Below are 15,143 nucleotides of genomic sequence, written 5' to 3' on the forward strand. Positions count from 1 at the left end.
GCTTTCTGCTTTTATAAAAATTTGAAAAAGCTTGCGGTTTCGGAAATATAAGGTGTCAAAAATTCAAATTTTACGAATTTCAAGAGGCGATAACTTGAGAGGGGGTGGAGATGAAAAAAAATTTTCTTCTAACGAAATGAACTCTTTGTTAATGTCTAAAAGCTCCTAAAATTTCAAAGTTCTACAGTATGGGGTCTAGAAGAAAAACGAGATCGAAAATTTGGCAAAAAAGGACTTTAGATAACGGTAAATTTGAACGGCCATTTTGTTTTTCTAAAGTTTAACTATAGTATAACGCGCTAGGGGAAGCAAGCCACTGCCTTTCTGCGTTTGAGAAATTTCGAAAATGCTTATGGTTTCATTGCAACAAATATTTAAAAAAGGCCATTTTTAGGGTTTTGGGTTGGTATAACTTCTAGAGGGGGGGGGGGGGGGGGGGGGGGGGGGGAGATAGGTAAAAATTTTGTTCTACGGAAATAAGTTTCTAGTGAAGATCTATGTACGTATGAAATTTCAGCTTTCTATCTTCAAGGATGTAGAAGTTTTGTAAACAAAAAAAGTGTCACGGACGGACGGACGGACGGACAGAGTGAAACTAATAAGCACTTTTTTCAAAAAAATTTTTGGAAAAGTGCTAATAAATTCGAAGGATAGCAATGAATTTTTTCTATGCAGTTCATATCTTAATTAATAGATTACATTAAAAGAAGTGTTCATTAAAAATGCAGTCGATTAAATTCATGTTTTGTAAAAAAAAACAGCACATTTCGATTTTATAATTAAATAATTCAAACAAAATTTTATTTAAAAGCTCTTAATGTTGATATTGGATTGGATTCGTTTAGAAATTTTAAAACAAGTCTAATTAAGAAAATAAGAAGATATAGGAACTGATTTCCAATAACTTTAAAGAGCCGAATTTAGTAGGTATGATTTTTTTCAAGAAGAAAAAGAAAGAAGGAATCATTTTGACATTGTTGTCAATTCAAAATCAGAATTTTTTGCTCACAACAGCCAAAACTTGAATTAAAAGGGGGAAGATATAAAATTTTTGTTCTATAGAAATAGTTTTTCCATTAAATTTTTTTTTTATCGTGAACACTGTACAGAAATTTGTAAATGGATGGACAGATTAAAGAGCAAATTTGTTAGAAATGTGCTTGAAATATTTTATTCTATTAAACTGTTTTTTTTAATTTTTTTGCTTATCCGTTTCCAATGAATTAAAACCAGACATGCAACTTGTATAACATAGAACAGTTCTTGACAATTCATTCGAACATTTTTTAAAACACAAATGATTAATTTCAGATCTCATTTTTTACAATATAAAACAATTAATTTCCAGATGATTGGATAAAAACTTTGCTTTTCATTTTCTATTTAGTCATGTCATTATCGTATGTTTCCATTTTTATTAAGATACTTACATGTGCTTCATTAGTATGCACAGTTACTGTAACTGGTGCTAGAGGGCTAACTAATTGCTGTTGTTTTTGTTGTATATCATTATGATGTTGTTGTTGAAGTTGCTGTTGATGTTGTTGTTGTAATTGTTGTGTATTATGATACTGTTGTTGGGATTGTTGATGATGAATTTGTTGTTGCTGTTGCTGTTGTTGTTGTTGATGTTGCATATGTAAATATTCTGGTTCTGATGGTGAAGGTGGTAAATTCATATTTTCCTGTTGGGCTAACGGAGATCTCATTGTTGATGGTGGTTTAGGCGGCGGTTGTGGTGGTTCTAAATCTCTTGTTGATGCATATGTAACACTATCATCACGTACACATGCTAATAATTTACCTTCTTCTGATGTATTATCATCTAATAGATCACCGGTACTACCATTATTTGATGGTGGCTTTAATAATCCAGCTGGTGGTGGTGGTAATTCATCATATTCACTTAAATGTAATATGCTACCACCAATTGGACGTATTGGTTTTTTTGTTAATGTATGATGTTCATCACCGCTGCCATTTTGTGTTGGGCCACTTCTTAATGTGGCATAGTCTCCGTCATCAATTTCCCTCGTAATACTGGTAATACATAACGTGGTTCCACGGCTCGTATGGCTATTATTTTGCATTTTTAATAATTTTTTGATAATATTTAAATTTTTTTTTTTTTCAATATGAGAAAAAAAAGAGAGAAGAGAAAGTTAAATGAAAAAAATAGATTGATTAGTTTTATAATTTTTAGTTTTTGATTTTTAAGAAAAAAGAGGACTAGAAATTTCTAAAAAAATTTACAAAAACACAAAAAGGAAAAAACAAATACAAAAACTTATAAAAATCTACCACAATTTCTTTTTACATTGAAAATTAAAAATGAGAAGAGTATAGATATAGGCATAAACATTCAAACAATCGACAAGCGGAACAAAAAACTTTTTTCTTTATACTGGTACCAATTTTTTTTTTTGAATTTTGTTAATTTTCTAGATTAATTTAAAAAAAACACAAAAAATAAAAAATTTTGTTGTTGTTTTATTGTTATGAGTTGTCAGTACCGTATGTCAAAATGCAAATATTAGCTCAGAAGAAGAGCAAATCTCATATTAAATTTGAGAATTTCTCATTTAATTATTATTTAATTTAATCTTGATTAGATTCGGAATACTCGTAACTGTCATAACATTCGGATTTCAGAGTAACCGCGACTAATTTGTATACCAAGGAAAGCAATTTAAGATCTTTTTTGAAATATCAACATTTCTGACGTCTATTGTATGTATCAACCATACTATTTTAGCCATAGAGTCGGATTAATAAAATAAATATATTTTTAAATTTGGTTTCTTCGAAAATATTTTTGCATCGTGTCTCTTGTAATTATAATTTAAAACAGGTGTCCTTTTAATACTTATTATACATTTTTTTTTAATTTTCAATAATATCACTGACACACTAATTATATTAATATTTTAGAATATTATGTGCATTGTGACAATCTAAAATTAATTACATATATTTTACTTTCATATTTTTGGTTTGTATAGTTACAAATTGAAAATTCTAATTAAAATAATTTGAAATGTTATATCTGTACAAAAAAATTCAATATGACATTTGTTTAGTTTAAAAATTTATATATATGTATATATGTACATAGTTTATTCTTAGAGTGCTGTCATAATTTTGTGAATGTGATAAATATTGTGAATTAAATTTGCTATTTTTCTCTAAAAATTTCTTATTCATTTGTCACAATAATAATAATTATTAGTTAAGAATTTTCAATAAATTAAATTTTATATTTCTATACAATAATTGCATGTATGTGTGTGCGTGTACAATTGTTTACTTATATTATGTACAATAATTTATAAATGTACTTATTTAATGATAATTTGATTTTCATGTTTTTAAAAGTCTGACTGTAAGTGTAAACGTGTTTTAAATAAATCATCCAAAATTATTATTCTTCTTATTTCGATTAAGGTTTAAGTGTATCTCTAACAGTAAATAAAAATTAATATTCTCGAATAAGAAACCACATTTGAATAAAATCAGATTGTTTGCACTTTCTGATTTCCATCAATATGATAGAGAACGAAACCTAAATTATGGTTAAAGGCAATAAAATGAGAAAGTATTAGGTATTGAAGTTAATTTCAAATAATGCCATACATATTTGCTTTACGTACAATTTAATATCAGATATGTGTAAGATTGTGTGAGATTATATGACACTTCGATTGAAGTGACACAAAGTGAAATTAATTTGTGGTTCAGAAAGTGTGAAATATTTGCTATTTAATTACTAAGAATTCAATAGAAATCCCAATATTAAGATTATTGAATTTTTGAATGGGATTGTTTTTATTGAAATTATATTTTAGTTATACGAAATGTTTAGTTTTTTAGCATTAGCTCAATTGTAATGTAAATAATATTATTCACTTTAAAAAATATTCTTAATAATTTTGGATAATTTTTTAATTTAATTGTAATTTAAAAAAAAATCAGTAAAAATGAATGCAAATTATATTCAAAACCACCCGTAAATTATTTACGTTACGTTTTTCCTTTAAATATTGTTGAAAAACACACACTTTTAAATATTAATAAAAATTTTTTAAGTACAAAAGAAAAAAAAACTAAAAGTACACTCAAAAAAAAAAAAAGACTATTAATGTGTGCAAATGAACTACTCTTTTTTTTTCTTATATAAAACACAATTTGAATACACGCTGACGTTTAAGTGATTCGATTAATCGATTTAAGTACACAAATAAACAAATAAAACAAAAACAAATGACGGAAAAAATTAAATTGCGATTTTAACACAATCAACAAAAAAAAAGTTGAAATCGAATTTTTTTTTTCCAAATAGAATTGTGCAATCAAGAAATTAATTAAAAAACAAAAAAAAAAACAATTTACAAAATGTTATCAAATTTTCGTATCTCAAAAGCAACAAAAAAAAAAAAACAATTAAACCAAATGTCAAAATGACATAAAAAAAATTTCAAAAACCAACAAAACAAAAAAATGAATTTAAAATGCGCAAAAACCAGTTTTTTGTTTAAAAAAAAATTCTCTTTTTTTTTCTTTCTTCTTTTGTTTACCGCTTGCCATCTTGTTCACTGATTAACAGAACATCATCTGACGTACTGGTTACTTCATTAAATGTCACTTTTAATTTTGGAGAACTTGGTGTTAATTTAGGCCAATAAATATCTTCGACACCGTCAGTACTTGATGTAGTGCTAATAGCACCTCCACCAATACCATTATTATCACCATTTTTTGTACCACCACCATCACTATCAACACTTGGATTTAATCCACGTGTAGCTATTAATAGTGGTTGTGTAGCACCTTTTGTTAATCCATAATGTTGTATAGGTGGTAATTTAAATGTCCATCTTCGTTTTGCTGTTAGTCCTAACCAAATTACAATCCACAATAATAATTGTACAACAGATATTAAAGCTGTTAAAGAATAAAAATAAAAAAAAAATATTATTAAAATAAATTGAAAAAAGTAGAAATTGTTTTAGAGATTTTTTTTTTCTACTAGGTGAAAAAATCTCGAAAGACGAAGAAGGACGGCTCTATCTGCCTTTTTCCTCCGACAGTGGGGGAGCGTGACTCCTACCCTAAAAAGTCACCTAAACTCTGAACGGATAAACTGGTCCTACAGACCAACTATTACCTCCGCGCTAACTTGGTTTATCCGTGCAGGAATTAAATATTACGGGATGTCCCTTATATCAAGGTTCAACTGTAAGATTTACGATACTATTGATTTAAATTAATTTTAAATTAATTTAAAAACTTCTTCAGGGTTTGAAGAAGTTTTTAAATTAATTTAAATCTTAATTTAAATCTTCATCCCAGACGGATGTTTTGACAATAAAAGAAATAAAAATCTTAACTTAATATGATTTGCTATTTTAGTCATTTACAGAAAAAATATACAAAATATGTCCGTAAAGTCTCATTATAATTGTATTGAGAAATATTTGAAATTCTAGAAATATTTCAAGTTCTAGAAAGGGTTTATTTTACAATATTTTGATTAAAAACCTTTCCATTTGAAAAATTTATTTGAAAAATATTTTGTATATCCATAATGTATTTGCCATAAGTATTTTTATAGGGATTCCTTATTTAATTCTTACCTGATAAAAATGTTGGACAATGCAAATTATAACGATATGTTGCACTTAAATCATTAAGTAGTGGTGCTTTAACAACAGCTAAAGCCAATACTAAACATAATGATGCACAATGTGAAAAATAAATCCATGATTCATTTGATTTCATTGTTATCATTGATCGATCACGCATACGTGCAGCTAATCTACCATGTCCATATAAATATAATACCAATGATGACGACAGTAATAGTATTGTTGATAATAAGTACAATGATAATGTTACAATTCCATTTAATATTAAGCCAGGATTTTGTATTGGTAGAGCTTCACTAACAATTTGTAATTTATATAAATTTGATGTTCCCGTATATCCAAATATTATATCAATAGTTGCAATAATCATATGTAAACTAAATATAGCTGAAAATGGTTTTGTTGTTGTCCAAAATACTGCTGGATATCTTATTGACCAGACAATTAATGCTATTACAAAATTAATAAATTCCATACTAGGTGGTTGATTAAATACTTGAACATCAATTTCTTTTTCAACACCAAATAAATTTTGTAACATTCCAGCAAAACCAGCCAAACGAAAGATAACCTCTTGAGATTTTGGTGTCGTTGAGACATTTTGTAATGATGAAATTAAATATTCTGGTTCAATTTCAACTTGTAATTCTTCATCGATCATACGTTTTATAATTTTCTTTTTAATTTCAATAATTTTTGAATTGGTTGTTGTAACAGTTGCTGGATCAATTGTACTAATCGTATCGAAATTTTGCTGTTCTGTTTTAAAATTTTGTATTATGTTTTCTTTGGATGATAAAGCAGTTGGTGATAATGAAGTTGAATGTATTGATTTATTTGAATGATGTGCTCTTTTTGTACCTGACAATTCTCTAGAGCTATATTCTTTACTATATATTCTTATTGGCATAGTTGGTGTTGGTCCATCCATTTTATTATTTTGACTCATATCAAAAACCGTTGACATTTCTTCATTGAATTGATTAAAATCAATTTTGTCAGGTTTAATTTCTAAACTACGATCAAATTCTTCTGATCTAGATGATGATGAGAATGATGCTGCTGATGATGATTTATGATTTCGATCATCATGTCGATTTTTATGATGATGATGATGGTGATGATGATGATTATGATTGTGATGAGTTTTCTTACCATTTTTATTAATTTTACGATTTGTTTTACGTATCGAACTTGGTGATGATAAACGATTATGATTTGGTGAAATTGTTGGATACGGAATTGATGACATTGTTGATTGAAGATCATCAATTATTGTTGTTAGTTCCATTAAGTTTTGTGTTGTTGTATATGATTTTGGTGTTGTTGGTATTGTTGTCATTATTTCTTTATATGTTTTTGATGGTTTACCTGTTGGTTGCATTGAAGGTTTCAATGATGATCGTGATGATGAAATATTAATTGTTTCAATATCCATTTCATCTTCATCGTAGGGATTAACAATATTTGGATTTTCATAATCATCATTTGTATCATCATCACCATCATCATTTCCATTAATATTATCAATATTATCATCATTTTCGTTATTATTAATGTTATCAATATCATCATTATTATTTTCGGAATTATATTTGAATTGTATTTCATGTACATTTGGTAAATCAAAAATTGGTGAATTCCGAAATGAATTTTCGGTGACATTATAATTATTTGTTGGTAAATTTTCATCTAAAAATGAAAAATCATCAGTTTCATTATAATCATTTGATATGTTCTGATATGGTGATGTCATAAATGATAGTACGACTAAACGATCACGACTTGTTGATATGAAATCTAATTCAGTTCGCCAAATATTTTCTGAAAAGATTAATAAGAAAATAAAATTGTAATTAATTAAAAAAATTTTTGTAAAATAATAAAATAAATAACTATAATAAAGTAGACTACTTCGTAAAAATTTTTCAGTTATCCAGAATTCCTAAGTATCTAATAAATTCGATATTGTTTTTTTTTTAATTTTGTATTTCCGAAGCATGTTATAATCGATTTTAGGAACCCTTCATATCATTTTTACAAGTTCATTTTATATAAGATCAGACAATCATAGACTTGCACTAATCTTAGGAGATCTTTAATGAAATACTGCTAGTGAATTAATTGTTGAAGATTAAAAATTCATGATTAAAATGTCAAAACAATGAAATCCAATTAGCTGCAGAAACAATTTTGAAAATTTGGCAAGTAAACTATTTATTTAAATAATAATAATGTGAAATTAAATGAAAGCAACAATTTTTATAAATCTTATAATATTCTATCTGGGTGTGTTTCCAAGTTACGAAAGATTTTCCAAAAATCAATATTTAATAATCACAACAAAGATATGTAGTTCAATTGGTGGAATTGATTAATCTTTATTGATTTACTTTGTAGAATTGATCAGCTTTTATGGGACTGTAAAATGTACAGACTTTTATCATCAATAACTTCTTTTCTACACTAATAACAATTGAATTCTTAAATTTCGTTAACACTATTCAGAAAATTAATAAAATTACTATCATTTATATGCTGACCATGGAAAATTTTCTGTATTAAAATTTAATTTGAAATCAATAAAATTATATTTAATATTTTTACAATATTCTTTTCGATTATTATCGGAAATTAAAATCAGTGGTATAAGAATAATCCAATTTAACGCATTTAATATTTTCCTTCTCCTTCCATTTTATAGAATGCCTGCACAAAATTCATAATGACGCCTATATATATATTTTGTATACAGTTATATAAAATATGTGTGCATGTTTATTCTTCAATAGTATAAGAATATTAAAATTTAATAATCAAAAATTTATTTATAATAATTTGTTTCTCTCATACTTATAATATAAAAGAAAAGAATTTCTTGCATATTTTAAGGATACCAGAGAAGAGAACGATAACAAACGATAATAATTATGATAAAGAAAACAAGCTATCAAAAACATTTTATTTTTAGTAAAATTGCTTTTAAATCAGAAGATTAATAAATAAAATTATACTAAAATGTAGAATTAATTATATAACAATGAGAATACGAAAGCGTTAACACAAAAATAAGAATAAAAATAAAAGAGCAAACATTTATGGTAATTCCTAATGGAATATTTTTTAAATACACACAAACATATAAACTTATATTTATATAAGAGAGATGTATATATATATAGGGTGTCCGAGCCCCAATGGTATTCCCGAAACAGGGTGATAGAATTATATCAGACGAACAAAAAACACCTAGTGACATTTAAATTTTTGGGCCCTTGTTCTCGAGTTATACAGCTTCAAAATTGGAAAGGTGCAGTTTTTCGCCTGATAGGCATATTATTTATATAAATTTTCCCACATTTTGTTATATCAAAATGAAGAATACAGGGCTCTTCTTCCTGTAAAAAATCGATAGGTTAGTAAAGCGAAATTATGAGTAAATTTTTTAAAAAATTTTGTTTTTGCTCATAAATATCTCTGTAACTAAAAAAAATCTTTGGAATCACTGGCATACTGTTAGAAGGGAAATTTTATTAGCATTAAAATGAGTATAGAAATATTGAATTTACCTCTTAAGTTTCCCAAGTTATAAATAAAAATGTGAAAATTAGACGGTTTTCGCATAATCCAATTTTGAGGCCCCATAACTCAATAACAAAGGCCCAAAAATAAAAATGTTACTAGGTGTTTCTTGTTTTTCTGAAAACGTTCTATTACCCTACTTCGGAAATACCACTTAGCCTCGGACACTCTTTATATATATTTATATATATATATATATATCTATGTAGGTATATTCAATTCTTTGATAAAAATAAAGATAAGGATATTATAAAATTTTCTTAAATAATTCATTGATCGATTTTATTTCGGCAGACAGATATTGGCATTCTTGCGTGTAAAACGAAATAATAATAAAAAAAAAAGAAAAAAAAATGGCAATAAAATTTTTGTAATTTATTCAAAGCTTGTTATATTTGTTAAAGAAAACCATACAACAATATAAGTAACTAATTTTATTGACGTTAACACAATAATATTAGGCTCAATAAAATTTTTACTTATATAAGTTCATTACATTTTATGTTAATTTTATTGTAATGCCTCTAGGATCTAAAAATTTCTAAACGACAATAAAATTAAGAGTGTAAAAATGTAAAAAAATAAAAAATTTGATTTTGATGATATGCGACTTGGTAAGTTTCTTTTATAAAATTTTAGAATTTCAAATTATTTCAATTCGGATATTTCTCTGAGTTTCCTTGAGAAAAAAGAAAAATGTAAAAGAGTGTGGGGTGGAGTTCTTTCTTAATATACGGTTTTTGTATACTCGTATTACAAAAGAAATTATTCATAGTTTCTTTTAATATGAAATTGAGTTAATTCAGCTAACGAATTATAGGTTGCTGAATTGTGTAATAAATCTGGTGTTATTGCAATTTTCAAGTTACAGGCTATTATTTTTGTTAATTTAGATTTTTAGAAATTACGAGTATTCTGATGTAATACAAAATTCATTTATTTACGCCTACTCTTAGATTCAAAAATCTTATAAATTGTTCAAACACATATTTTTGAAATTTTCATTTAAATTACGTAAAATATTGTAGGGAAGAAGATTTGGTATAATTTTGTGAACTATTTTATTTAAATATGTTACAAAAGAAACCTCGAGGAACAAGGAGGGGCAAATACCTAAGCATCTGTTAAATGAAAATGTTTTTTTTTGCAAAATAAAAATATTTTTAGGATTTTTTAAGCACTTTGCAGTCAAATCAATAGAATAAATACTAGTAATCCATTTACTAGGGCCCGTGGCCCATAATATTTTAATCATAAATATGTAAACAGAAAATTCTGTACTGTGTTCTAAAACTAACTTACAGATTCTAGTTCAGGCTAGGGAAAGGTAATAAAAAAGGTGCAAAGGATTAATTTATCCTTTTGAATCGTAAAGCTATTGCATAGTTTTAATGCATAGTTTTCTGATTCACTTCCACCTTGGTTATCTATATATAATTCTGTAAGATCTTAAATCCTTGTGGCGTTGAATTAAACTGAATTTGTAAAAATTGAATTAAACTGAACGTTTGCTTAAAAATTTGCGTCGGTTGTCAGCTGATATATTTAATTATGCCCTATATACGAGTATATTAAAACTAAATGATATTGTTTAATTTTGTGAGCTATATAATATTGAGCATTGCGTATATTCAGACCAGGAACTTGAGACATAAATGTATATTTTTTCGTGTAGCATTGATTTAAGTCCAAAATTATAATATTGTATTTACCCTTAATATTTCCTCTTTTCATACATACACATAATGAGTAAATACAAAATAATAATAGTTAAATTTAAAACATGAATAAATGGTTAAATAAATTCCAATACAATACGCATGTATCCTTTTTTTCCGGTATTCACATTTTGTATATTTTTAATTGAAAGTTTAATTAACAAATAACTGTATTTATAATAATATTCTATTGTCTAGACAATTTTGATATTTTTTAAGTAGAGACAATTTTAAAGTTGTAAAATTAACAAATAAAACTGTTATTAAAAAATTAGACTCATAGAATACAAATAATTTTGAAACAAATTTTTCTATTATTAAGGTAACTATTATTTTTATTACTGCATTTTAAATTGTCTACCTCAACATACAGCCATAAATCCACAAAGGTTGGGGAAAATCAAATGAAATTTAGATTGTTGAGTTTATTTTAATTGAAGTTTTTAAAATTACTACAAAAATTATTATTAAAATATTGGGAAATAAATTTTAAAACAATTAGAAATGTAGGCTTTTTGGCAAAAAATTTTCTTTTTCCATTATTTTTGCAATGCAGCAATAATAAAATCAGTGTGTTAGAAGAAAGGTTCCCGAAAAATCACTAAAAATTGTATGTGCTACTTATTTTTGCATAACCATCAGTTTCGTATAACTATTATAGGACTATTGTAATAGCGGCTAACTACCTTTAGCTTATGTGGTTAGTATTCCCACTAGGCAGAAGGTTAGTATTTAAGCTACTTGCGTTAAATAAATTGTTGTTAAATTTTAAATTTATGTAAATATAATTGAATATCATTTTAATGGTGCCATATGAAATATTAAGCTATTTCACTTTTTCACTTAATTAAAGCGCAGGCAAGGAGAATTATAAGTTTCAATAAAAAAAATAAATGAATTATGTCATAGTTGAAACATTTTTAAAAAACAGTACATATTTACTATTTTTCCTTACCAATGGAATTCGAAAGCAAATGGTAATTGATTTGACCATACAAGTATAGTAGAAAAAACAATTTTTCAAAATCTCCAAAAATTGATTCAGTATACGAGTACATTATTACGTCAGCTGGTGCCTGGACTATTATAACAAAACGATAAAAAATAGGGTTGACCGTGTCAACTCTGTGACACTCGTACGAATTTAGTATCCTGTGTGCGAATAAATTTGTCATAACTGATTATGGGACAGACTATGACCTTAAGTTGTCGTATTACAATATTAATTTATACAAAATTTCAGTACTGTGTTTTGAATATTTTCTAAGATATGGCTAAATTGTATGTCTGCTACCAGAAAGAAGCAAGCAATTTCAACGACTTTTAACAAACACTTTAGCCCTACTAATATATTCGTTTGTGTGAAATTTTAATAGCACAGCTTTTATAGTTTCCGAGACAGCCAAATAAATTTTGAAGTTGTATGGCAGCTACCAAAATCAGTATCCCGATCATATTTAATTTAAATAAGGTTCTGGCATTTACTGTAATAAATCATTTGTAAAAATTTCCTGAGCGTAGCTCATTTAGTTTTTGAGTTATCGTTGGAAAAGGCGGACAGACAAAGCTAAATCGTCTATATCTCAGACCATTATTTTTTTAGCGTTACAAACATTAAGGCAAATTTAATATACCCTTCGAACATACGTCCGTACAGGTATAAAGAGTGAATTTTATGGTTTTTAAGAAAAATTTCCAAATTAAAAAATTATATTTCGAACAAATTTAATGGTATTTCATACTTGAATTCCTGATATATAAACAATGATCGAAAAAATTGTTCACTCTATTACACCAAAAAAAAAATGTGAGCTGAGCATTGTATACAAGGTTCAAAAAGAGCTTAAATTTTGAATGATATTTTTAAATGTAATTTTTATATAAAATGCCTTTTTAAGTCAAATTAATCGAAAATATGAGTATAAATTCATAATGAAGTTTGAAATAGAATGCAATTTGAGAGGGCAATTTAATCTTCAATTTTCTTAACGGTTACTTAGGGTTTTGTAGGTTGAGGATTATAGATATATAATTGCAGATTAACAAATTTGACTAAATAGGCAAAATACTTTGCGGGAAAATTCACATTTTCATAAATTTTTCTTTCATGGTTCAATTTAATGTTGAACAAATATTTTATTTTCGTAAAAATTTATTTAAAAAAAAATTATTCATTTAAATATTCAAATGTTTTAAAATAAAGATAAAATTTAATAAGAAGAGGTTTAAACAGGAAAAATGAAAAGTATTTTTTTAACCTGAAAGGTTATGATTTTTAAATATGCAAAAAAAATTCTTCCTATCTATATATAGATATATGTGTATGTACGCATTGATATACTATACTCTCGGCATAATATTATAGATTTCAAAATATTAATTGAATATTCCTTTGATCGCAATCGATTATTGAAAATTCTCACTCTCTCTCTCTTTCTTTTCGTTTTCATAATTTAACATTTCCACAATGTTATCACCCTTGTATTCAACCGGAATAAATTAAAAATTTTGTAAACAAACACAAAAGGTAAATGAATTTTTCATGTATGCCAGACATTGTTTTGTTTTAGTCTCTTTTTTTTTTTATTATACTGTTTTTCTCAAAAATATCCCAGATAAATTGTTATTGTTTAAAAATATGTAACTATATAATGTGTAAGAGTATTTAAAAATAAAGCATGAATGAAAATTTTTTTTCAATAAATTGTTATTTTGTGTACAAATCGAACGCCTAGTATGTTTATTTATAAAATATTTTGCATAATTATACAAATCTATGCATTGTAAATATGTATATACATTGAACATAATTATATTTTATATATACGGTTAATATGTGTATGTACAAAATATTATTTTATGTAAGTAGATGTCATCACTTCACTTACAGCATTACTTTTAAATTAAAATTCTATTGTGTGTTAAGTTGTCTGAGATGACAGATCCCTCCTAAACTAAAATAGAAATGACATACATATAGTGATGAGTGTATAGAAATTTACATGTACAAACACATACAATTTAATACTCTTAACATTTAAAACAAAATGTTATATTATTACAAATATATATAACGGTACAAGGTATCAACAATATTATATATAATAGAATATAGCAAAGCACCAAACAGCGGTAGTAGCAGTATATCAATTATATATAATAACATCAATGTTATAATAATTATAACAGAAGCGACTTTTCGATCAATTTTTAGGGTGTTTTAATCTACACATAATATAAATATAATTATGTATAGAAAACATAATAAAATTTTCGGCATGTCACTAACACCCCTCTTATTTGAAAGCTCTTATTGCTATTATAAATTTTTTTTTTCGCCGAAAACTAGGAATAAAACGTTACTGACACTTCCTTCTTTTTTTTTTTGATAAATAATAACATAAATATTCACGTTTAACTACCATTCTACCTTTACCCTCAACTTGATTATGTTTTGATACCATCAAAGTAGTTATACATTTATATACAGCGCCACCAATACAGCATCAATAACAAATAGAAAAAAAAACAATTTATAACAATATGGTAACATTATTTTTATCATAAGCGACAAATTAAACGAAATTTTCAATTCTTCGATTATTTCTGTATAATATGGGTATATACCTACACATACACCATGTTAATTTATTTTAAAAATTTACTAATTTTAGAATCTATACATATACAAATATATTATTATATTATGTAAGTTATCACCGTCTTTAGTTACATATTCAAGTGGTATCAAATTACATCTTCAGTACGATACTAATTTCTGTTCACATGAAAATTGCTGACACAGCGTCTGCAATCGAACATGTTTAAACATGAAGAAATTACGAAATTATCGTTCCCATCAAAAATGCTGACGAAACGTCTATAATTTTGCACGAGGCCGGAAATGAACTTAATTTTAATTACTATAAATACTGTTAGATTTTAAGATATGATTTAGTCTAAAATTGGTGTTAATAAGAATAGAATATTATAATTAAACTATCAATTCGAATTTAAGTAATTGTAAAATTTAATTTTTAAGTAATAGTTGTGACATTGTGTGAAATAAAATTATTTTTTTATAATCGAATCAAGATAGTTTAATAACTGGCGCCCAACGTGACTTGAATCGTGAAATCGCAAAACTCTTCGTTAAATTTTAAAAGAAAAGAAGAAAAATAAGCATATCGCGATAAAA

General features: G+C 26.1%; 1 protein-coding gene across 5 annotated transcripts in view; it reads right to left on the reverse strand.

Moving 5' to 3' along the window:
• Window positions 1-15,143, reverse strand: part of LOC129609912 (protein tincar) — a 68,183-nt gene that overhangs the window by 4,566 nt on the left and 48,474 nt on the right. For 2 of the 5 annotated variants that reach the window (XM_055522183.1, XM_055522179.1), the window contains 3 exons: window positions 5,634-7,469; window positions 4,575-4,941; window positions 1,431-2,076 (listed from right to left, as the gene is read on the reverse strand). In XM_055522183.1, the coding sequence (XP_055378158.1) occupies window positions 1,431-2,076; window positions 4,575-4,941; window positions 5,634-7,469 (2,849 nt within the window). The remainder of the gene's footprint in view (window positions 1-1,430; window positions 2,077-4,574; window positions 4,942-5,633; window positions 7,470-15,143) is intronic. The other 3 variants (XM_055522182.1, XM_055522181.1, XM_055522180.1) reach the window with 3 other exon arrangements.

This window comes from Condylostylus longicornis, unplaced genomic scaffold, assembly GCF_029603195.1.
Source record: "Condylostylus longicornis isolate FDR11 unplaced genomic scaffold, ASM2960319v2 ptg000040l, whole genome shotgun sequence".
Lineage (NCBI taxonomy): Eukaryota > Metazoa > Arthropoda > Insecta > Diptera > Dolichopodidae > Condylostylus > Condylostylus longicornis.